This window comes from Peromyscus maniculatus, chromosome 9 (genome assembly GCF_049852395.1).
Source record: "Peromyscus maniculatus bairdii isolate BWxNUB_F1_BW_parent chromosome 9, HU_Pman_BW_mat_3.1, whole genome shotgun sequence".
Lineage (NCBI taxonomy): Eukaryota > Metazoa > Chordata > Mammalia > Rodentia > Cricetidae > Peromyscus > Peromyscus maniculatus.
The window spans coordinates 36,064,316-36,086,476 of NC_134860.1; the positions used below are offsets into that span (position 1 = coordinate 36,064,316).

General features: G+C 40.9%; 1 protein-coding gene and 1 long non-coding RNA gene across 4 annotated transcripts in view; one reads left to right on the plus strand and one right to left on the minus strand.

Moving 5' to 3' along the window:
• Nucleotides 1–565: 565 nt before the first annotated feature.
• LOC121832237 (disks large homolog 5-like) overlaps nt 566–22,161 on the minus strand; it is a 189,739-nt gene continuing 168,143 nt past the window's right edge. For 2 of the 3 annotated variants that reach the window (XM_076544595.1, XM_076544597.1), the window contains 7 exons: nt 16,188–16,429; nt 7,808–7,967; nt 5,817–5,960; nt 4,783–4,963; nt 3,844–3,959; nt 1,828–1,925; nt 566–1,671 (listed from right to left, as the gene is read on the minus strand). In XM_076544595.1, the coding sequence (XP_076400710.1) occupies nt 1,841–1,925; nt 3,844–3,959; nt 4,783–4,963; nt 5,817–5,960; nt 7,808–7,967; nt 16,188–16,429 (928 nt within the window). In that variant the 3' untranslated portion in view covers nt 566–1,671; nt 1,828–1,840. The remainder of the gene's footprint in view (nt 1,672–1,827; nt 1,926–3,843; nt 3,960–4,782; nt 4,964–5,816; nt 5,961–7,807; nt 7,968–16,187; nt 16,430–22,161) is intronic. The other variant, XM_076544596.1, reaches the window with a different exon arrangement.
• On the plus strand, nt 14,421–16,462 carry LOC143267309 (uncharacterized). Its single transcript, XR_013042306.1, has 3 exons — nt 14,421–14,737; nt 14,964–15,255; nt 16,137–16,462. It is a non-coding gene; the product is annotated as an uncharacterized LOC143267309 (long non-coding RNA).

The window sequence follows — 22,161 nt, forward strand, 5'->3', positions numbered from 1 at the left end:
TAATCTGTTTCTCTCATGATGTTTTGCTATTGGCCTTCTTTATTTCTATGATTTGTGTAGCCAAGATAAAATAAGAAAAAGTCCCAAATCACTCAAATGAAACACATAATAATATATTTAAATGTGTGCATCAGTTGGAGAGATTCTAGCACAAATGAGGAAAGGGAAGCCAGTTGTCTCAGCTTCAGTAGGCCAAGACCTGGCACCCCCAACTACATACCATTCAGAGAACAATTTGTGGCACATTTTATTCTCTCCATCAGTAAGGTGGGTATCAGGGGTACAATTGCATGTCTCTAGGCTTGTCTGCATTATGTTTACCTGCTTGGTCATTTTCCAGTCCATCATCCAAACCACAGATTTTAACATGCTACATATCCATGTTTATGGTCTCTGTGTATTCTGTCCTTCGTTGCAACACCTGTGACACCACACCTGACTACAAAGCTACTTTCAGAATGAAGAGAATGTACCAGGGTTAGCTGTTCCGCATGGAAGAACTTACCCTGTTGGAGGAGGGATGGAAGGGTAGCGGGGAAGGTGGGAGGGAGAGGGAGGAGGGATGGGAGGTGGACCTGTGCTTGGTATGTAAATTGAATAAAATTTTTTTTTAAAAAAATGAAGAGTTGGAAGTTACTTTTTTATTCGTGAAATTACAGAGATTTGATTGAATAGGGGCTTAAAAGGGCACTTAGTATATCCAGTGTATAGCCTTAGCAATATATAAAATCAAGAAAGAAAAGAAGCAAACAGTAACAAACCAGCAAAACACAACAAAGAACACAAGATAAATTCATGCAAACCCAAAAACAAACCAAAACTATTTACACTAAGAAGCATTCTCATCATGCAGTGCACTGTCCTACACCCCTTGGCTGGCTTTGGACACAAGTTGGAAGACAACCCTGAATTGATATAATCTCTTCAAGACAAGTCTAGTCATGCCACTTTTGGGCTCTTAGGTTAGGCCATTGCCAAAGTTGATCTTATGCTATGTTGGCCACTATATGATTCTGTCAGCTAACATGCGTCTGTGTGCTGATTCAAGACAAAAAAGAACATGGGAGTATCTGCTCTTCAAGACATAAAAGGTCATGGTGGCATCCTTCCTAAATCATTTCTCAGAACAATTCACTTCACCAACACATGTGCACGACATTGAATAGCTCAGGACTGGACTAGAGTGAGAATATGATGCATCCTTTTTGTGGTCTGTCTGGATGCAGCATGACATCAACACAGTCTCTGTTGACATATCTCCCTCCACATATGAAGGGCCGAGGACTCAGTCAGCTCACAAAAGTTTGTAGCAATAAAATTTCAGAGTAATTACGAGCAGAAACATATTCTCTCTCCATGTTGTTGTGGCTCTCACAGGGAACACTTGCTGGTAGATGTCAATTTTTTCTGCATAATTCTTGGTGTTTTTTTTTTTTTGAAACTCAGTAATCTTCTTGATGGTTTCTTTACTCCATAACTAGTGAATCAACAGACACATGGATCAGATTATAGAGGGACCACATGTAGGGCAGATGATATTTGCCTCACTGGTGATTTGAAAACCTGTAGTACATGTCTTGTTCTGAGGAGGCCTTGATGCTAGAGTGAAGAATGTCAGGGGTTCCGGTTGACTATGGATTCCTTCAGCCTCCTCAGTTCTCATAAAGGGTGCTGTGAGAGAAGAAAAGGCAATCAGATCCAACAACAGCCTTGCTGGTTTTCTGGTTAGACAAATTCAGGGCTTATTCACAGAGGAAACTGGAATTAAGGAAGAACTCCACCCCACAAATGCCATGTTGCTGGGGATGGATTGTCATGGTGGCTCACTTGCTTATGACACTTAGTGCTCCTGCTGCAGCAGCTCTGTGGGCAGGAGGCTCTCATCCTGAGCTGTGGACTGTTCCAGATCATGTAGTTTTTCTGACCTAGAGGAGGAAGTTAGTAAGCACAGAGTCCTGGTGGGGATCCACCATGTCACCTGTCAGTCTGTGATATCAGAAGAACTCAATTGTGCTGGAGAGTCAACAATGATCTTTGGCAGCAGTCATTGTTTGTACCCCTAAGGAATAAGTGTCACACAATAGCTGGGCCTTGAATTATTTATTGCCCTTAACAAGTACCAGATGTTGATCTGAGTACTTTATGTACTGTGCTCTATGAGAAAGAACAGGACATTTTCCTACAGTCTAAGGACATCATTTTAAACAAAAGGAATACCATATTAAATTCATACATAACAGCACAGTGGAGATGCAAAGATTGTTCATGATGAGTTTCTTAACAACCACCTCATTTTTTTCCTTCTCCAATTTCTGTTTATTTCTTTCTAGGCAGAGTTATAATATGCATCTCTGGCTTGCTTGATACATGTTCTAGGATAGCTACAAAAGGCCACAGATTTCCTGCCTGTGCTCCCAAAGGGCTTGAATTAAAGACATTCACCATCACACACACACCTGTCACTATTCCTGATTTTTAATTGATATTTTATTTTTCTCACCATATTGTATAAGGCTGTCACAGGTTGAAATAGAAAACCTAAAATTTCAAGTTGTTTTCCTTCTATTCTTTTTTTTAAAAAGGGGATTACATGAGCAAGCATCGTAAAGACCTTGATGGGGAAATCTACAGAAACAACTGAACCAAGCTCAAAGGAACTTGGGAAATTTAGATCGACAGCTGTGGAACCTGCATGGGACTGGTTTAGACCCTCTACATATGGGAGACAGTCGTATAGCTAGGTCTGTTTGAGGGGCCCCTGGAAGTGTGATCAGGATCTATACTGGTGCATGAGCTGTCTTTTTGGATCCCATTACCTAAGGTTGAACACCTTGCTCTTGCTTGACAAAATGGGGAGGGGCTTGGTCCTGCCTCAACAGAATGTACCAGGCTTAGCTGTGCCACCATGGGAGAACTTATCTTGTTGGACGAGGGGATGAAGGGTGGGAGGAGAAGTTGGGTGGAGAGTGGGAGGAGGGAAGAAAGGGGGATCTATGTTTAGTATGAAAAATGAATAAAAATTAATTTAAAAAAGACCATCTCATTTTTATACATAAACTTAATACAACTTTGCAAACTAGACAGCTGAATAAGGTCATGTGAAATGATCAGGCCTCCCGCTTAGAAGGCACCTTAAACCCAGGTAATATGCAAGATGGAGCCTGTCATACTAGAGCAGCATTTCTTGAGTCATGTGTCTGTGAATATTGTCACTACATGGTCTCTGGCAATAAACAAAAACAGCTGTGTTATCCTTAGGCCTACACCTGTGTATCTACCTCCTGGTACTCTAGAGGAGGCTGTTACACAACACTCTGTGAAGGTTCTGAACAATCCTCAGCAGAGACATCTGCTTGGGTTCATCCTGCCAAAGACTAAACTTATTATATCCCCAGTACACTTTACATGGGAAATCTTCAAACAATGAAGACAATAAGTGTTACATAAAATAGTGACAAGGGTGTGAATCTCATCCCTACAGGTGATATTCCTGAATAAAGATGTAATTTCAGATATGGTGACACACACCTTTAAATCCCATCACTTGTGAGGCATAAGCAGGTAGAGCTCTGTGAGTTCAAGGAAATCCTGCTCAGAACATACCAGAGATATCCGAAGGGAGGCATGGGGCACAAGTCTACAGATACAAGAAGTATCAAACATACTGTTTGCTGGATAAAAGTTCTTATTGACGGGACCAGCATAATACACTGAGTTCTGAGTTGGACTACTCTTGCTTGGAGTGGGGAGTCTTGCTGATAAGCAAAAGCCCACAAAGGATTGAGAGCCCTAGCATAGGGGACCCAATTGGATCCATACCCCAACTTCAGCCTCGGTTCCTACCTCATCTGGGAGACAGTCAAATGATGCTGCAGCTTTATTGCCAAGTGCAATTGCTGTGAGACCAGCTCCCTCTGCTTCAGCAAGCTCTGGAGTCTCTCCTCCATTCTTTGCTGCTCCTGTTCATTAGAAGATTGTGTCTTTAGTGGAGGCTTGAGTATAGTATAGTTAATACATTCTCACAAAAGTGCAAGCACACAGAGGACCCCAAGAGCCTGCTGATCAGTCAGTCTCACCAAATTTCAAGCTCATGGGGACATAAGAAAGCCTGCTTCAAGTTCATAAGACAGAGACTGACAAAGAGAGAAACCCAGTGGTCTCCTCTAGCTGTCATCCACATGCAATACACACACACACACACACACACACACACACACACACACACACACACACCACAGACAGACAGACAGACAGACAGACAGACAGAGAGAAAGAAGTGAGACAAAAACAACCAAGTGATAGAGGAGCAGGTATCTTTAGAATAAGCACAGCGGCCTTTATGAAAAGTCCCAAAACTCAGCTTTCATTCCTTGGGAACTAAAATGGTCTAGGGGAGCATACTCTACTTGGTCAGTCTGTGTGGAGGTGGTTAGAGAATTTTTTACTCTTGAACTCAAGTCTGTGTATAGCAATCCTTCCATCACAATGACAGGTAGCTGTGTGATGAGTGATTGACCTATTTCCCCCTTTTGACTACAGCTTCAAGCAGAGCATCAGGAATTGCATGCCAATGACCTAGATTCTCAGAGGACGCTCACTTCCCAGAAATACTAATGCACAGACACAGAATGAACAATTTAATGTCATAAAGTGGGTGGATGAATGGGTGTATGGATGAGGAAAGTGATGAGAAAAAGCACAGGTGTCTGGATGGGTAGACTGGTTAAGGTTACATAAGTAAATGGTGCTGGACCTAACTTTGACCCAGCTGCCTGTCCCTACCTGCTGTTCCTCGTTCTGGAGGTCACTGGTCTCTTCTTGGTCCTTACTGGGCACTTTCAATTCACCCAAGTGGTGCTTGAGCAGGGCCCATTCCTCCAGTAATTTCTCCTTCTCTAGCCTCAGCATGTCCAACTTCTTCATCTGCTGACTCTGCTCCATCAGGAGCCGGCTCTCCAGATCACTGGAAATACACTCCAAATAGTAAGAACTTGCCAGCTGCCTCTGTTCACCCAAGACTCCATGCCTCAACAACCCAGCCCTACCCCAGGTTCACAGGAAGATGTAAACAAGAACCTTCAACCTCAATGAGAGTGGCACTCAAGGCCAAAAGTAGAGAACAGGTATTTCCTACAAGAATCAAACTCTTTCTCAAAATCCTCCAAAATAACAGAAATTCATGCACTTCCATAAACAAGAGGAATACCCCACCTGTCCTAATCAGTCCACTGTCATGAGGAAACACCAGCAGGCAATGTGCAAGTACACTTGGGGAAGTAGGAGACCCAGAGGGTGCGTGGATCCCATAGCAGTCAGCCCCTGCCAGACAACCCTCTCATGATGCCAATTGCTCTTCTACCTAACCAGTGCTTCTCAGAATGTGGGGTGTGAACCCTTTGGGATCTAGGAGCCTTTCACAAGGGACATTAATAGATATCCTATGTAGACATTTACATTAAAATTCATAACAGTAGCACAATAAATTTAAGACATAACTACAATATAATTTTATGGTTTGGAGTCATCAAAACAATGAAGGAATGTATTGAAGTGTCACAGCATTAGGAAGGTTGATAACCACTGATATGGAGTCTACTGAGTATGGCAATATGGTGCTAGAGGAGCTAACAGTCTCTTTAACCCTCAGCAAAACAGAGTAAAGAGGCCTAAGTCCAAAGGCTGTTTACTAATGATCTTGGCTAAGAAGCAGAAAAACTAGAAGCACATCTGCAGACCCTGCAGTCCAGAGACAAAGTTCAGAGTTCACAGTTAGCAATTGTACAACAGTTGGGGTCCCTACCAAGACAAACACTTACCAAAGGAAGACTTTCTCCTTGGTCAGCTCTCTGAGCTTCTGTGCGGCCTCCATATTCTCATTCTCAAAATTCTGCAGGTCTGACATGACCTGCTGATGTTGCATCTTGAGCTTTTCATAGAAAGGATTTGGCCTGTGGTAGGGCCTGGACCCAGATGCAAAGAATTCCATGAATATAGGCCTCAAGGATCACATGAATTCAGTGTGTGTTCTATATTACTGGAATTAATGAAATGCCACAGCCTGGCTCCTATGTACTTGGACCTCAGGCTGCTTATGACACTTGCTCTTCTGGTCCCAGGCCAGCAGAGGCAGGATGTTAAGAGGGATGCAGCTGGGACTGAATGAGCTCCCTCAGGAGTCCTGCACAGCCAGCTTGGTATGGAGTTCCCACGAGTCTATCACAGGTCTGGGTCCACCAGAAACTGTGATGTTTCTGCTGTCCTCAAATAAGAGATTCTCATTCCAGGGTGCTTATACTGATATGGAGGTTAAAATCATATCATGAATATTTCTTAGGATGGGACTCAATATTATTACAGCTTCTTAAATACCTCCAGGGCATTCTAGTTGGCACCAAGGTGAACACACTGGCAAAGTGCTATACTGCTCAAAATAGGGCTCCCAGTACACCATGTAGACAACACCTAGATACTGAGACAAGCAACACTTCATGCTCAATCATAGAGCATTGATTGCAGGGTGAAGAGGGACACATATGCACAAACACACAAACACATAGATACAGAAAGATGGAGGAGAGGGAGAGACAGGGAGACATAAAGAGAGAGAGAGAGAGAGTGAGAGAGAGAAGCTGAGAGAGGGAAAAGTGATAGAATGCTCTCATTGAGATGCCAAATTAATACATGCGATTGTGTCATCTCAGAGAGGACCAAGAGCAGCAGACATCAGTAACAGGCCTTGCTACCACATATTAAGATGTGGAACCAGGCCCCTCCAGCTGCTACTGAAAAGACCTAGCAGATGCCATAACAGGCTGCTCAGTCTTCTCTCAGAGATCAGGCCTCAGTTTCAGTTTCCTGAGACTTGAACAAGCAGTCTCTGGCAGGGCCATGAACAAAAGACATAGTCCTTGCAGTAGCTACCTTTCTGCACGTACTCTGAATACTCAAGGGTCAGCCAGTTGTTTAATGTCTGGCACCTCTCACCAACTTAGAGCTATGTGTATGGGTCAGTGTGAATGAGTGAGGCCCACCAGCCTCCATGGCAGCTCAAGGACAGAGCCTGGGCCACTGCGCCAGCCCCCACTGTCAGTACATGCAAGGCCAGCCATCCCCCATGGCAGCTCAAGGACAAAGCCTGGGACTTGTCCAAGATGCCTCCAAATGATAACTGTAACCCCCAACCAGTAAATTCAAAGGTTACACACCTTCAGCTAATCATATGACACCAAGGCTTGTACCACCCTGTTTGTGGTTTTTCTCTTTAAAAACCCCTCACCCTGAGATCTCAGGTCTGTCCTCCTTCACCAGTTGGACGCAGTCTAAGCATGGGTTTCTTTGTTATCAATAAACCCCAGTGTGTTTTGCATCAGTTATCAGCTCTGTGGTGGTCTTGATGGGGGGGGTGTCACGATGCAGCCACAACACTACTAGAAGCATCTAGCACACAATGTCTTGCCAGGCAAGTTAAAAAATGACAGCATTCTTACACTAGCCACCACCACTTGACAGGATCTCTCCAAATGTATGTTGGGAACTCACACATTACTGCCTCAATCCCTGAGTTATGTGATTCAGGCCACAGGCTCTGGTTTTCATTTGGAGGAAGCAGAACAGTCTAATATCCCCATCTCACTCCTGCCCATATGTCAGGTTTTGCTTCAGGGAAGCATTTAGAGAAATGGTGTTGGGCAAAGGGACACCGTGAAGGTGCACCCAACCTCTCAGAAGCCCATTTCTTAGAAAAAATAAACTAAGGGTGATATTGTAGAACCAAGACAGTCACCATGGACTTTGAAACAGTAAGTACCTCTTGTCCAAGGATCCTTCGGTTACTAAGATGAGCCGATCTCTCAGATCATTCCTTTGGGCGGTCATCTCCCGGAGCTGAATGGTCAGACTCTCCACCTTCTGCTTCACTTGCCTCTTTGTGAGGTGGGTTGGAGTGGGTGGTGGTTCCTTGGAGGCCCCTGTGGGTAGATGAACACAAGTGAACTTGCATTGTGACAGGACATGAACAGGTCACCCTGAGACCTAAGAAGATGTTTGAGAAAGGATGTAAGCAAGCGATTCAGTGACACCACAAAGAAGTTTGCCCTGGATTGAGATGCCGTCGCTGGGCATCTCAGGTCTTTCATCTCTCTGACAGGAGATAGGTGTCTCAGCCAGCTAACTTCATCTGCTCCTTTAGTACATGCTTCAGGTAACTAAGGAGAGAGCTTCCTCAGGCTTATTAACAGCCCTGGATTCTGCATTCAACTTGGCTGCAGTTCACTAGTTTGGGCTTTAAAGCCAAGATAAAATTGACACAGTCCACAAGCACTCAGGTCATTAAAGATGCATAACTATCCTGACAGGTCACTCTAGGCACATGGCAAAAATGGAGAAGCCACACAGGGGCAGAACATGGTCACCATCCTCAACAAGATTCCACAGTGATAACAGCAGATACACAGGGCTGGTGGGCAGTAAACAAATGAAGCCACAGAGGTTGAAGTACATTGATGACATGCCTTTTGCAGGGCACACCACCTCCTACCCTAATACTGGCTCTTTTGTACCCTCTCAACCCCTGCCCTCCTGTAGGATGGAAAGGCAAGAGCTCCCAGCACAACAGCTTTGGCCTTACTTGCTCCTGACTTCTGGGACAGACAAATTAATCTTCTGGAATCTTTGAATTTCAGGAGCCATGACAAGCAGGGAAGTCCAGTTGGTTCCCAGAGACTCCTATCTCCTGTATCCCATCACTGGAAGATTCTGCTCAAGCCTATGTCCTGCAGGAAGAAGATCCCAATTTCCTGCCCAGAACTTACTGTACCATCTTCTGGACCATTTCCTTCTTGATCTTTTACATGGAGGCTGAAGGCCAGCTTGTGCCTGCCTCTCTCTGCTCTCTCTTCCCTCTCCATTCTCTCTACCCAATAGGCGCCTGAGTCGTGCCAACATGTTCATGGCTGAACTGTAAGGGCACTGAACCAACTGTCCAAAGGCAGTTGGTGTTGCTACAACACAGGTGACATCAGCAAACATTCTAAGGTCTCCAGGATACAATAGAATGTCTAGGCATGAGACCCCCTGATGTCATGGGGGAACTGACATTGCCTCCCTGCTAATCAGATGTCTTCATAACTCACAGGAAGTCAGGTTTCCCATTCTAGGAATCTCTCCTGGGACTCAAGAGAAATCTTTCAGCACCCTTTTATTCCATAGCCAGAGATTGATTTCTGATGGTTTGGAAATGCCTCAGTACTTCCATGTGGGAAAGAAAGTGAGGTTTCATCTCCTACTGAATGTATATGTCCAGAAGGTAACAGTATTATAGACATTGATGTGGGATATGATTCTCCACAAGTACCTGCATCTCCTTATTATCAAGAAATGATAGACTTACTGATAATGGAAAGGATACTTTTTAAACAACTTCCTGGTATGGAACCTACAGAAATAACTGCCAGCAGATAATATGCAGCTTATTTAATTTAAGTTGATAACAGGCAGTGGTGGCACATGCCTTTAATCCCAGCACTTGGGAGGCAGATGCTGGTGGATCTCTGTGCGTTCGAGGCCAGCCTGGGCTACCAAGTGCGTTCCAAGAAAGATGTAAACCTACACAGGGAAAGCCTGTCTTGAAAAACAAACAAACAAATAATTTGATGACCACTTGCAGATTGCATTATCATGTTACTCAGGACCTATAGATAATCACTACCCAGTACATCAACTTTTAAGGGTTTTGAAAATACTCAATGGGTATGTCACAAAATTATATCTAAAAGTCCTGTAGAGTTTGCTCTTAGTGATTTTACAGATAGTTCTTCAAAAGACCAGGAGCATATATTTTATACACAAATTCTTCACACTCCTCAAAATGGATAGTACTTTCCCCTGACTGTACAGCTCAACAGTAAAATCTTACTATATTCCATCAGTTTTTATTAGACATTGCTCAGTCATAAGTTATTTTTAACTCACTTCATGTATATATTTGCACATAAAGGATAGAGTTAAACTAAAAGTGGAAACTGGCTTAACCTGATAGAAAGGAATTGTTACAAAAGTGTGATAAATTTTAAAAAAGTGTAATGAAGAGATGAAAATCTCTAAGCTCTATCTACTTTGTACTCTAACACATTTTATTGCTTAATTTCTTTGCCCCCTACCTCAAAAAATAGTATATTAAGACATATAATTTCTTTAACTTTGGATTTGTAAATTCCTGGGGCATGGTTACAATTTGTTTAATGTATAACAAAAATCAGCTAAACTTGTAATCAAAGTTTATCACTTTAAAAATCTATATATAGGCAGCAAATATGAAAGTTATAATTCCTACTCTTCCCTTTGGTTATTATTATATCTCCTTTATAGACTAAATAGGCAGTCACAGTTCCTCAAAATATTTTGGAGAAAGATGGAAATTAATATCATGAGATATCCTTAAGGAAATATAAATCTACTCAGGATAGATGAACCTGACTCAAAAGATGTTATCTAACCACTTATGTATTGCTAACTTTGAATACCAGGATTCTGGAAAAATTTAAATAAGAAACAAATATGTGACTGATAAATATGGTATATTTGATAAAAAAAAAAGCTCTTAAATACCTAAGGTGTATTTGGGCTAGCAGAAATGCACTTGAAGATATTATATCTAGGATCTTTGTCTTTCCCAACTTTGTTCAGCTTTAATCTCTCTGCATAAACTGAGTCATATAAGAAACTGTGATATTCTATAATGGTACACCCTGAAAGAGCAAAATATAAAATAAAATTCAATTCTATGAACTGTATTTATTTACGTTTTATATTTAAGACTAAGGGATCGTAAGTTAAATCTTCAATCCAAATTTTTAAAACTCAAACTCAACAGGGAAAAAATTGTAAAATCCTATTCATATAAAAAGCTTTCAACTCTTTGTAAACTGTTAAAGACAATTAGGTCATACCAGTTAATGAAGATCACCATATAAATAATAAAATTCTTTAAAGTGTTCTAAAACTATGCTTGTAGTCATACTAATTACAAATCTATTTCATTTTACAGGGAAAAGCTTCAGTTAGAATGATGCTCATATTTTCAAGGTTAGGCCAAAAGCAATGATTAAAAATGAATGAAGTTTGTTTACACAGACAGTTTACCTTGCTGAAAGACTTTACACTGAAAGAAATAACCCTCATGATGTGTTTCAGTGGAACTTCTCACTATTCCTTTATTTCAAGCAACTTGCTTTGTAATTAGGTAAATAAACAGGTAATAAAAATCAATTCTATTAAAACATGACAGTAATAGTGAACTGCTCACTCATTTTTCTCCAGAGAACACAGAACAAATATCTAGCCTAGGAGAAAAGCTAGAAGAGGTCCTGACTCAGGCTGCAGGCAGGAGGCTTAATCAAGGGCTTGGTGCCATGAGCTGTCTGTTACTGAGACTGTAGGAGCTTTCCCTGCTTATGCCTGGTCCAATAATGCACGCATCCAATGTGTACAGTGCTAGCAAAAGAAATTTTGTCTTGTCTTTAACATAAACAATGGAGACATTTTAACTGTATGTCTTTCAGAAATTGAAAGCCAGGACACCACTCATATTCCTTGTATTTGTGATTAGTAAAGCTTACTTCTTTCACATTTATATATTTGTATATCATAAGAAGTTAAAACAATGTAAACAGGCTTAGCTGGGTTTAAAAATAAGAGTGAATATTAAAAAAGGGTTTTCTACTAGATAATATAAATATAGTGTCCAACAAGACAAAATAATCACATGTTGCTATTATTCCCTTGGAGGCCAAAATGTGTTAAACAAAAATGTAATTAGTAGAAGTTAGAGTGTTTGGTAGTTTTCATCTAAACTTATTCTTTCTGAGCCATCAAGTATCTAGATGTCTATTCTCAGAATAGGATCGCTACAGGCATGCATGATGCCTCTCTCTAGCCAGTCAGTTGCAGAGCACAACCTGTGTTTAGCATGGGCCACTGGCACCTCCACAAAAATACAGTTGTGTCTTATCTAAAACTTGACTTTGTCAAATAGCTCTTTATGGGTGTCCTTTCTCAGACTCCCATTACAACTTAAAACTGGAAATGGTATTGCTTATACTAGCCAACACCTTCAAGAATTTTATACTTTATGGAATATTAATCATGTTAATAAAATCCCTTACTATCCACAAGATCCAGCTAGTGTAAAACACCATCAAATAATTAAATGGCAAGTTTCAAAAATAAAAGGGCAATATTTAGGAACCAAGGTAAATCTACACAAAATACTACATTTATCCAAGTTAACCATTAATTTTTCCACTTTAAAGAATAATCCTTTTCTGCTTCTCTTAAAGCATTTTGCCTTAAAGTAGACACAGCCTAAGAATATATTAAGTCAAAAGATATAAAAATTAAACAATGAAGAGGGCCTGATAATCTAACCTTGAAGCAAGGATGTGTTTATATTTTCCAGGAAATTCATGAAGTCCTACAGATGGCTTTCGATCTGACCAGTACAGCATCCCTGAGACCACCTAATAATGAAACAACTGAATGTAGACAACAAACCCATGAATGTGAGATGGAGAGTAAACCTATCTTTAACTTGGAGCAAGAGACATCAAGATGCTTTCTGATCAGTGAGATTTTGGCGTGAAAACAAGGTCACTTATATTACTGAATCAAGAATGGTGCTGTTTTATTTCCTGACAGTATTACATGTTAACTCTAACCTTCTCAATGTAAAATCTAGTCTTTGATAAGAGGGATAAAAGGCACACCTATAATTGGAGGCAGTATGAGGTTGTTTTGCAATGCTAAGGATCATTTGTGAGCTTTTATACCCAGTCCCAGGAATGGTTACTGGAATATAAAGAGAGATCTCAAATATGGTATCTAGGATTAGTAAAATTACTACTATTACAGTAAAAATTACCAGATACTAATCAAGAGATGGATGAAATGATTAGTACCCAAGCAAGGGACCAGGACAGGTAGCGGGCACTACTTCTTTAAATCTGACGACTACTCATAGTCATGAACACTATACTAGACCTCACTTTGGAAGGCCTATACCAAAAGATTTCACAGAGCTCTCACTGAGGCTAATTCATTTCAGGAGGTACCAGAGGAACATTCCATCATTGAGAAGACTTTAAGAAAAATTTTTTCTGATATAAGGAGCCCTACCTCTTCCTGTCTGGACCTGAGAAAACATTAGCTGACATTCTGCTCAGCAGGGAACTGACTCCTTGCACATTTTACCTTGCTTTGCCCCTCTGGAGTAATAACCCTGCTCCTCTGACCAGCACTATCATCTTTGTCTACACAGGGGACAATATCACCTCAATACAGGATTTGGGAAGGATTTGATCAATCTGGAGGAGGGAGAAAGATCCTGAACACCCTGGATATCTATCTACCTTGCTGGTCTACAACCAGAAACAGTGATTTTTCATTTGATGTCTTTCTTCCACAAGACTTAGTAACAGGTCAAATGATTTTTACCTGTGAGCACTGTGGTGTATCTTTAGTTCTTCTAGTATCAGGTTGTTGGAATAGCTCAGGGAATCACTAGGGGCTTACAGAAAATGGCTACACAGCAAGCAAGAGAAACAGAAATCAGAGTTATTTGGGTTTGTAGGAAGGACACCAAATGGCTGAAATGTCTACTGAGGTTGTTCAATGTTGCTAGCTCATTTAAAATTTTCTCTTTCATGTTACCTATAGCCACAAAGCATAACAATGATGCTGGGGCAGTGTGAGAGTTAGTTTTTAATTATTCTGATGCTTACTCAAACTAGAGTCACCTGGGAAGAGAGAGCCTCAATGAGGAATTCTTTAGATTAAGTTGTCTTTGAGCACATCTTTTGGAGATTTATAGATTGTTAATCAGATGGAGATCTCACCCTAAAGTGTGCAGAAACACTTCATTGCTGGGACCTGAACTGTGTAACAGTGAAGAAGCTGGATCATATGCAGAGGCAAGCAGGCATCATGGCTGCATTTCTATCTCTCTGCTCTTGACTGTGGATGTGATGTGACTGAGTTCCTGCATTGATATCCCCAAAATGGATTATTACCTGGAACTGTGGTCTAAAATCAATACTTGCACTGCTGTGCTTTGGCAATTAATGTAAAGGAGATACTAATAAACCACCATGTGACACAGGGGTTTGCATTTGTCAGTGAGATGTGAAAGCAATTCATGACATGCTCAACAGCAGCATATCTGTCCCAGAGCAGGAGATCCTGTTTTTTCCTGAACCCAACATGTGTTTCCCTATCACAGATTTAAAAAGACACAGAGACACCCATTGACTCAAACATCATCTCCTTGTTAACGAATGGCTCTGAGGCTTGGCGGTGGTGGCACATGCCTTTAATCCCAGCACTTGGGATGTAGAGACAGGCAGATCTCTGTGAGTTTGAGGCCAGCCTGGGCTACCAAGTGAGTTCCAGGAAAGGTGCAAAGATACACAGAGAAACCCTGTCTCAGAAAAAAAAAATGGCTCTGGGTAGTGTCTTGCCCTCTGAAGTGCTGTTCTAAATTCTTCTCATCTATAAAATAAAGCAACATTAACTTCAATGTAATGTACTGTTCTATGGGTTTCCTGACTATTAAAATTTGGGGATATGGGGAAATGGATCTGAAATCACAGTTCTAGAGATGAATATCAACCTTATGCTATGTCCTTCTTTGAAGGTCAGGAGAAGCTCATTAAAGGACAGACCAGAGAAGCACCTTAACTACCAGGTATTGGGGGATGTTAGATATGAGTGGCAATGTCCACTAGTTACCTTAGGCCAGAGATTAACCCTAGGGTTGATGCACACACATCCCTGTGAAGACCTCTTGGTTGCCCTCTAATTCTGTGCTTCTTCAGCAATATTTCTAGATCTTTGACAAACTTCCTTCTTCAGAAATAAGTAGAACTAATTAGAAGGGAAAAGTCATTTTGATTTTGTCCTTCTCTTCCTAGGACATGTGACAGGCCCTTCTGAGCAACTTCAAAGGCTATAGAAGAAGACTAAGGTCTCGGTTCAGGAACTGCAATAACCACAGCTACTGGGACAGAGTGCAGATCTGAGGAAAAGGGGGCAAAAGCCAGAAGTCCAAGGAGGAGACAGCAGGGACACTCATGAAATGCTGTTATGTGGTTGGCAGTTTAGCCTCTCTGTATGTGAATTTCTTCCACCTAGAGAAAGGAGGATGGAGATGGAGATAGGTGCTGCAACCAGGAACAGCTTGTAACATAACGTCCTTCATCACTGGTACTTTTAATAACCACAGAAACGGGTCTTTTTAAACTATGGACCTCAGATTGCTAAAGGATTTTTTTCCAGCTCCTTTCATTCTCTTTCCTTTACCAGCTTATGGTTATTAATTTTATTAGGTAGATTAATCCACAATTAACATACGCAGAACCCACAAAAGGCTCACTGGCATGCTCTTTATAGGGTTGCATGTATTAAATAAACAATACATGCAACCCTATAAAGAGCAAGGAGAGAATGGGGAGGGTGGGTCCAGGGAGAACCTGGGGGAGAAGCAGAAGGAGGGATGAGACAGGGATCTCTGGTTGGTATGTTAAATGAATTTTAAAAAGTCTTAAAAAAAAACTTTGAAAAAAAGAAAAGAAAAGCCAGACCAAAAAAAAAAAAATCAAGAATAGTAAGATGCCTGAGTGTTCAGTGTCACTTGCCTGCAGGGACAGGGTCAGAAAAATCCAAGTTCAAGTCAGAGATGAAATTGGAGCCAGATCTATCTGTGTCAGGAGACACTGGCAGGCACTGTGAGTAGAACTGGAGGCAAGTGGGTTCTTGGTGAGTTAACAGCAGTCTGACTTCTGTGTGGATGAATTCATCTAACCGCAGGACAAGGCAATGGGTTTTTCTCACATTTGCCAGCTGTGATGATTGTGTTTATATAACACTGCTTTCCGTGAAAGTGGAAATGGGATCCAACTATGTAAATGTTTGTGATACTGAGAAATGCCTGACTATGGCCTTGAGTATAAACCTATCACAGTAAAATATGTTCACCATGAATGTCAGCCCAAAAGAGAATTTGTTTTGTAAGTCAAAAATGATTATCTATTTTCAACATGTGTCATTGTCTTACTTATCCTTGTCTCTTGTCTCCTTAATAACAGAATCCTAGCTGTTAGCACGCCCACTGTGTCTTTGTAGAGTGGTTTATTTACCTTGTGGTACAGCAGCAGTAACAGCGGCTGTAAACGCATTCAGCAGAAGCAGCTGCAGCAGAGGCTGGAGCCTCTGGAGCAGAAGCAGAAGCATGAGAAGTAGAAACAGCAGAAGCAGGAGCAACAGCAACAGATGTGGAAGTGGAAGCAGAGGCAGAAGCAACAGTTCAAGCGTTTCTGTGATCAGAGTTCTCCAGTGTGACCTCTGGTTCCAGGAGTCGGTACTTACTCTCTTCTTGAGCCTTTAAGGAAAAATAAAGATGTGTTATTTTTCATAAAAAGGGAATTGTGGGGCGTTTACCCACCACCCCCACAGCTTCCCAGAGTTTTCTTGAGTGCGAGCAGCAGGAAATACTAGATAGAAGGATTTATAGCAGAGAATATTGTGGAGATAAACAGATAGAAAATAAAGGATAGCCTCGAGAGGGCCTGGAACCTATTCCAACGGGCCCCGACTGTCTCTGGTCCAGGGTTTTTATAGAGACGCCAAGGGGTGGAGCAAAAGACCTCCTCCCCCAGCACAGCCAAGTGCAGACCATCTCAGACACCTGCACTCAGGCCCGTGGTCCTGATCATCCTCTATTCGGACCTGCTGGGTAAAGCCACGAGGAACCCCGGAACGGGCTCCCACAGGTCCCCCCTTCTTAATATATAAAAAAATAACTATTAATGGCTTACAGCAATCTCCATAGCTGTTACACCTCCCAGTATGGGAGTAGAGGATGATATAGATGGCATTTCTCTTTTGAATTAGGTCCAAGGTGACTACAGCAGTCTTAGCTGCCTCAAGCCCTTTCTAAACCAAAACTCGGTGACTACAAACTTAAAAAATCCCTTAGCTTCATCATTACCATTAACAGGTTAACATAAATATTGCTATACATAGTCACAATTCTCTCAATCTTACAACTCAAAGCAAACTCTTAACAGAACCATTTGAATTAGCATATATGGTGCTATATATAGTTAACAATTTTCTCCGTCTTACAACTTTAACTCAATCATTTGAATTTTCTTGTTAACAGAACATAGGAAAACCTTTGATGTATTCACATCAAACTTAAATATTTCCTTAACTCCACAAAACCAGGGTGCATTAATATCAATAGGTTTCTGCGAACATAATTCAATCTCATAACTCCTCCTTTTCTTTATAATTTTTTAAACAAAGTCTCAAACCTAGTTAGAGGAACCCCAACTTATCTGTTTGAACAGTTCCATTTGTAACATAAAACCAGTTCCATAAGTAATTTCATTTTTACATAAACAGTTTCACAAAACAACTCATAAATCACCAGTAAATAAAGCATATACACATACACAAAATTGCATCTTGATTCTAAGTAGAAATACATTTCTTCGTTTAAACAGTTTCATTTTTAACCCAATTCCAGAAAACTGTTCCTAGGTCATTACTATAAGTAAGCTCAAAATTGTCCCATTGCAATGAAATCTCTATTGTTCATTTCATTTAAGTACCAAAATTCAAATGATAAATATTGGTACTAGTCTTCCAAATTTGAAGAAATCCATAACCAAAATGTTTTTGTAATTTTATCTCATTTTAAGTTCAAAAAATTTAAACAAGAAATAAATTCTGGTATCAGGCTTTCACTTCCAAATATGAAGAGACATTTTTCAACCAAAACTTTTTGCAGTTAATTTTTGTTCAAACAAGCGTCTCTGCAACTTTTGTTCTCACAGACAGACCTTTTTAGTTATAGTAATATTTTAAACCGCACCGTTTTTGCTGTTAGCTCAGGTTTTTCTGTGCTGCGTTGATATTCCACGGATCTCAGCTGCGAATGCCTTGTGCTGGTTCTGGCGTCCGCCATTCTTAGCTTCTTAGCGGCTTCTGGAGCTTTTGAAACCATTCAGACTGCCTACTTTGCAGTCTACTAGGACACTATCTCCTGTGTCTCAGGTGTTTTCACCATATACATTAATAGACTCACACTTAATATTTACACTTTTTCACAAACTCACATATAACATTTTTTGCCTTGCAAAGCATTTAGACTCATATTCAACATTTACACGTTTTTACAAACTCACATACAACATATTAACATCTACTTATTTATACTTTATAGAACTACTTTAGCAAATATATTTCCTATTAATTATTATATACTTATATTCATTCCATCTTATTTCTTATTTAAACTTACATTTACAACTAGCATCTTACAAGCTTATTACTACATGTCTTAAGACTACCTTAGATACTTCTTACAAGCTTATATTCTTAAAGGAACTCTATAGATCTATTTTACAAACTTATATAGGCTACCATTAGCATATATCTAACAGCAAACACCTAAAGATTTCTTAACACAGATCTAACAAGACAGCATTTTTACAAACTCACATATCTTATTTTCATCTTTCTACTTCCTACTCTTAATTATTATCACCATCTCTATTAGAAAGATTCTCTTAACTAGACAGGAAGTACGTACATCATTTCTAAAGTTTACAGTTTATAGTTAGCTTTGTTATAAAGCACTGGGATTTAGTGAGTGTTGTCATTATAGAGTTGTGATACTTGTTGCTAGGGGATTGTAACATTCTCTGGACAAAGCCACACCCCAAAGTTGCGAGTTGGCCTTTTCGAACCGGCAGAGATGCACTGTCAGCTGTAGACAGTTTTTAACTAGAGGCTGTCCCTTCACCCAAATTCATAATAGCTCCCCTAAGAACTTCAACTCAAACGTTTCTATCACAGCAGTACTTTTGGTTTGCTCTACTGAAAAACTTTACTTCACAGTGAGGGTGAAATTACCATATTTAGCTGCTGTAAAGCTCTTCACCAAAAACTGCACAGCTATTAGGTGGTATTTTAAGGATTTTAAAGTGACTTGTTTGCTCTTATAGGTAGCTTTTTGTCATCCAACTGCCGTAAAACTTTTCACAGCTATTAGGGTAAATAGGCATTTTACCAACAGAGCCCCAAACCGCGAAGCGCCTAGTTCTGTATCCTTTCAATTTTTCATTGGAACTGACACTTAAACTCTTAGATGATTTTCCTCCTTATTCTTTTTAAAGGCTGTATTTTAAGTTTACCATGAACGTATTTTTGAGCTGACAAAAGTGTTTCAGGGCAATGTCGCCATCTTTAGCAGAAAAACTACCTTTCCCAGAATGCATTTCCCTTATATCAGTCCATAATAACAGTCCCATATCAGTCCCTTATATCATTTCCCATATTTCTTATCGGGTTTGAGAGTCAACTGGTTCTCTTTTACCAGACTTGCTTACAAATTCTTGCCCGGGAGGTTTGAACAAAGTTTTTTGGCTTTTGCAACGGGAGATTTGAACAAGCACTTTACATTTTCAGCTATGGCACACATTGGGAGGTTTCTATTCTCCTCAGCTGGCTTTAACAGGTGTTTCAACTTCATCAGACACTGGCCCCTGAATCAGAACCACACCTGCCTCCTTAGCGCGCATTGAGGCTGGCAATTTCTGATAGCAACTTTCCTCGGGGCTTGTGTTTGTTTTAGCCAGTCAGTGAAAAACAAAAACATTTGCAACAGCTTTTCCATAGCTCCTTCAGAGAGATTTTCTCCCACTGATCTTATTCTCATTTTGCTTGTTCCTTCCCCCCTAGATGCAGAGCTTCAGCTTTCTGTCTGCGGCTCTGTACCTCTGCTCACTGCCTTTGGAAGAAGGGGCTTTTTTTTTTCTCCCCCCCAATCTGCCTCAAATTCTAGCAGCTTTTTCAGGTCACATATTTTCTGAGGATGATTATGTCCCTTCTGTTTCTTCAGAGTCTTTCTCCCAGACAGTTCCCAGTTTGGTCTCAATTTATCCCCTCTACCCCAGAAACGGTTTCCGACACTAGAGCGGCGGCTTTCCCTGCTACTGAAGGTAGGGGCTTTTGTCCGTTTCTATTTTTCAGGGTCTGAGGTTTGTGTTCATAAATCAAGCTTAGCAAGGGAGGTTTTCGCCATTTCTAAACTCCCATTGGACAGGTGTTTTGCCTCATCAGGCCTTCACCTGGCCCAGTCCCCCAGTGGGTTGTGTTTGCTTGTCTGGGTGCTCAAGGACAGAGCTTATGCCAGAGGCAATCACCCCTCACGGCTACACTCCCTCATCTCAGAGAGTCAGTTGAAACAAAGCTTTTCTCAAAGAGATGCTTTCTCTGACAGAAAAGAAAGCTTTACTCCTGGTTAGTTCTGTTCTGCCCTGGCTGGGCTCTTTCCCCAGACAGCGTTCTGACTCAGCAGCACAACTGCTTCAGATAGTTCAGCTTTACTGTTTTCCCAGAAAGGTCCTTACTCTGATAGGAAAGCTTTTTCTCAGATTTCTTTTTGCAGCTGTGGACCTATCAACCGGGACTTGTAGGAAAGCGCGCAACTGTGCCGTTCCCACCGGCTTTAGCTTTGTTTGTTCATTAGCAATCTTCCCCTGGGTCCTGCACCTTCCTGCCTCAGCTCTGTGCTCCAGGAAGTTTACAACTGCAGGAACCCTAGTATCCCTGAAATGCATTCCAACTCAGAGACACTGGCCAGTCGCCTCTGGGTTTTTGGTCAGAAGCGAGGATACAATGCTAACAGTTTGCATTGCTTCAGGGGATCTTTGCTTTAGGAAGATTAGGAGCACCTTTTCATTCTGAAATGCTCACTCAGACAAAGCCCTTGATGCCTCAACTCGGCTATAACTGTGAAACTTGGCTTTTTTCTTTTCTCAGGTAAAGTTTCCTGCCCTTTGGGGCTCTCTGTAGCTCTTCACCCACACTCTCCCAAGCGTTTCCCTCAGGGTACTCTGACCCACTGTCTTTTACTAGCTTGAGACAGAGCTTAGAAGAGCTTTTTAGAAACTTGTCCTTGCCTCCTGCATTGCAGGGATGATTTTTAGAGCTTGAAAGAGAACTTAGAGTTTTTGCTGTCTTAAGTTTGTTGTTTTCCCTTAGAGCTAATCACAGGTGGTCCCCATACTAATATCTTCAGGTGATTCTAATTTTTGTCATCTCCCAGGACAAATTTAGTTTGAGAGCTTTTGAGAAAGATTAAGGCTTTTTAGAGAGTTTCTTCCTCCCAAGTTTTCCAAGAAAAGCTTTATAGTTTAAGAGAAAGATTTTTCCCCCCCAGGAGAAAGACCAACTTTTCCCAAAACTTCCCAACTTTAAACTTTGACTTCTTACACTCCCATTTTTGCTTCAGGGAGAAATTACTTTCTCCTGCTGCTTGGATTTGGCTTTTCAGCTGTCCCCAGGTCAAAAGCTTCCATAGGAAACTTTTCCTTCCCCATGAGCTCCAAGAAGAGCTTTTTTACTACCCGAAAAGCCCAAAGAAAGATTTTTTTCCCCAGTTTGCTTTCAAAGCCCCCAAAGTTAGAAAATTGAGTTTTTCTGTCTAGTTGCCTTACTTATTTTTTCCTACACAATCTTATACTTCTAAGTTTTTCCTAAACTATATTACTACCCTATATCTTATACTTATCACAGATAGAAATTGAGAAAGGGATAGAAGATAGAAAATTTTGACAGAAGAGAATTTCGCTGCAGCATCGGACATCCTTCCAGTCCGCTTTCCTTTTCTCTCGAGGATAAAACCCCCGCCTCACCAAAAATATATATATATATATAAATATATATATTCCATAACACCGGCATGCCTTTCCACTGGCAGGGCTAACTCAGCACTTTCACCAAAAACTCTGTAATAAAACTATTATTTTCCTTTATCTTTAGTCCCTATTACTTTGTCTTAAGTCCCTGTTCATTTGTCTTTAGTCCCCCCCTTTTTTTTTTTGTTCCCTTTTTTTTTCGTCCCTTTTTTTTTTCTTTAGTCCCTTTTTTTTAGTCCCTTTTTAGTCCCTGTTCGGGCGCCATTCTGTGGGGCGTTTACCCACCACCCCCACAGCTTCCCAGAGTTTTCTTGAGTGCGAGCAGCAGGAAATATTAGATAGAAGGATTTATAGCAGAGAATATTGTGGAGATAAACAGATAGAAAATAAAGGATAGCCT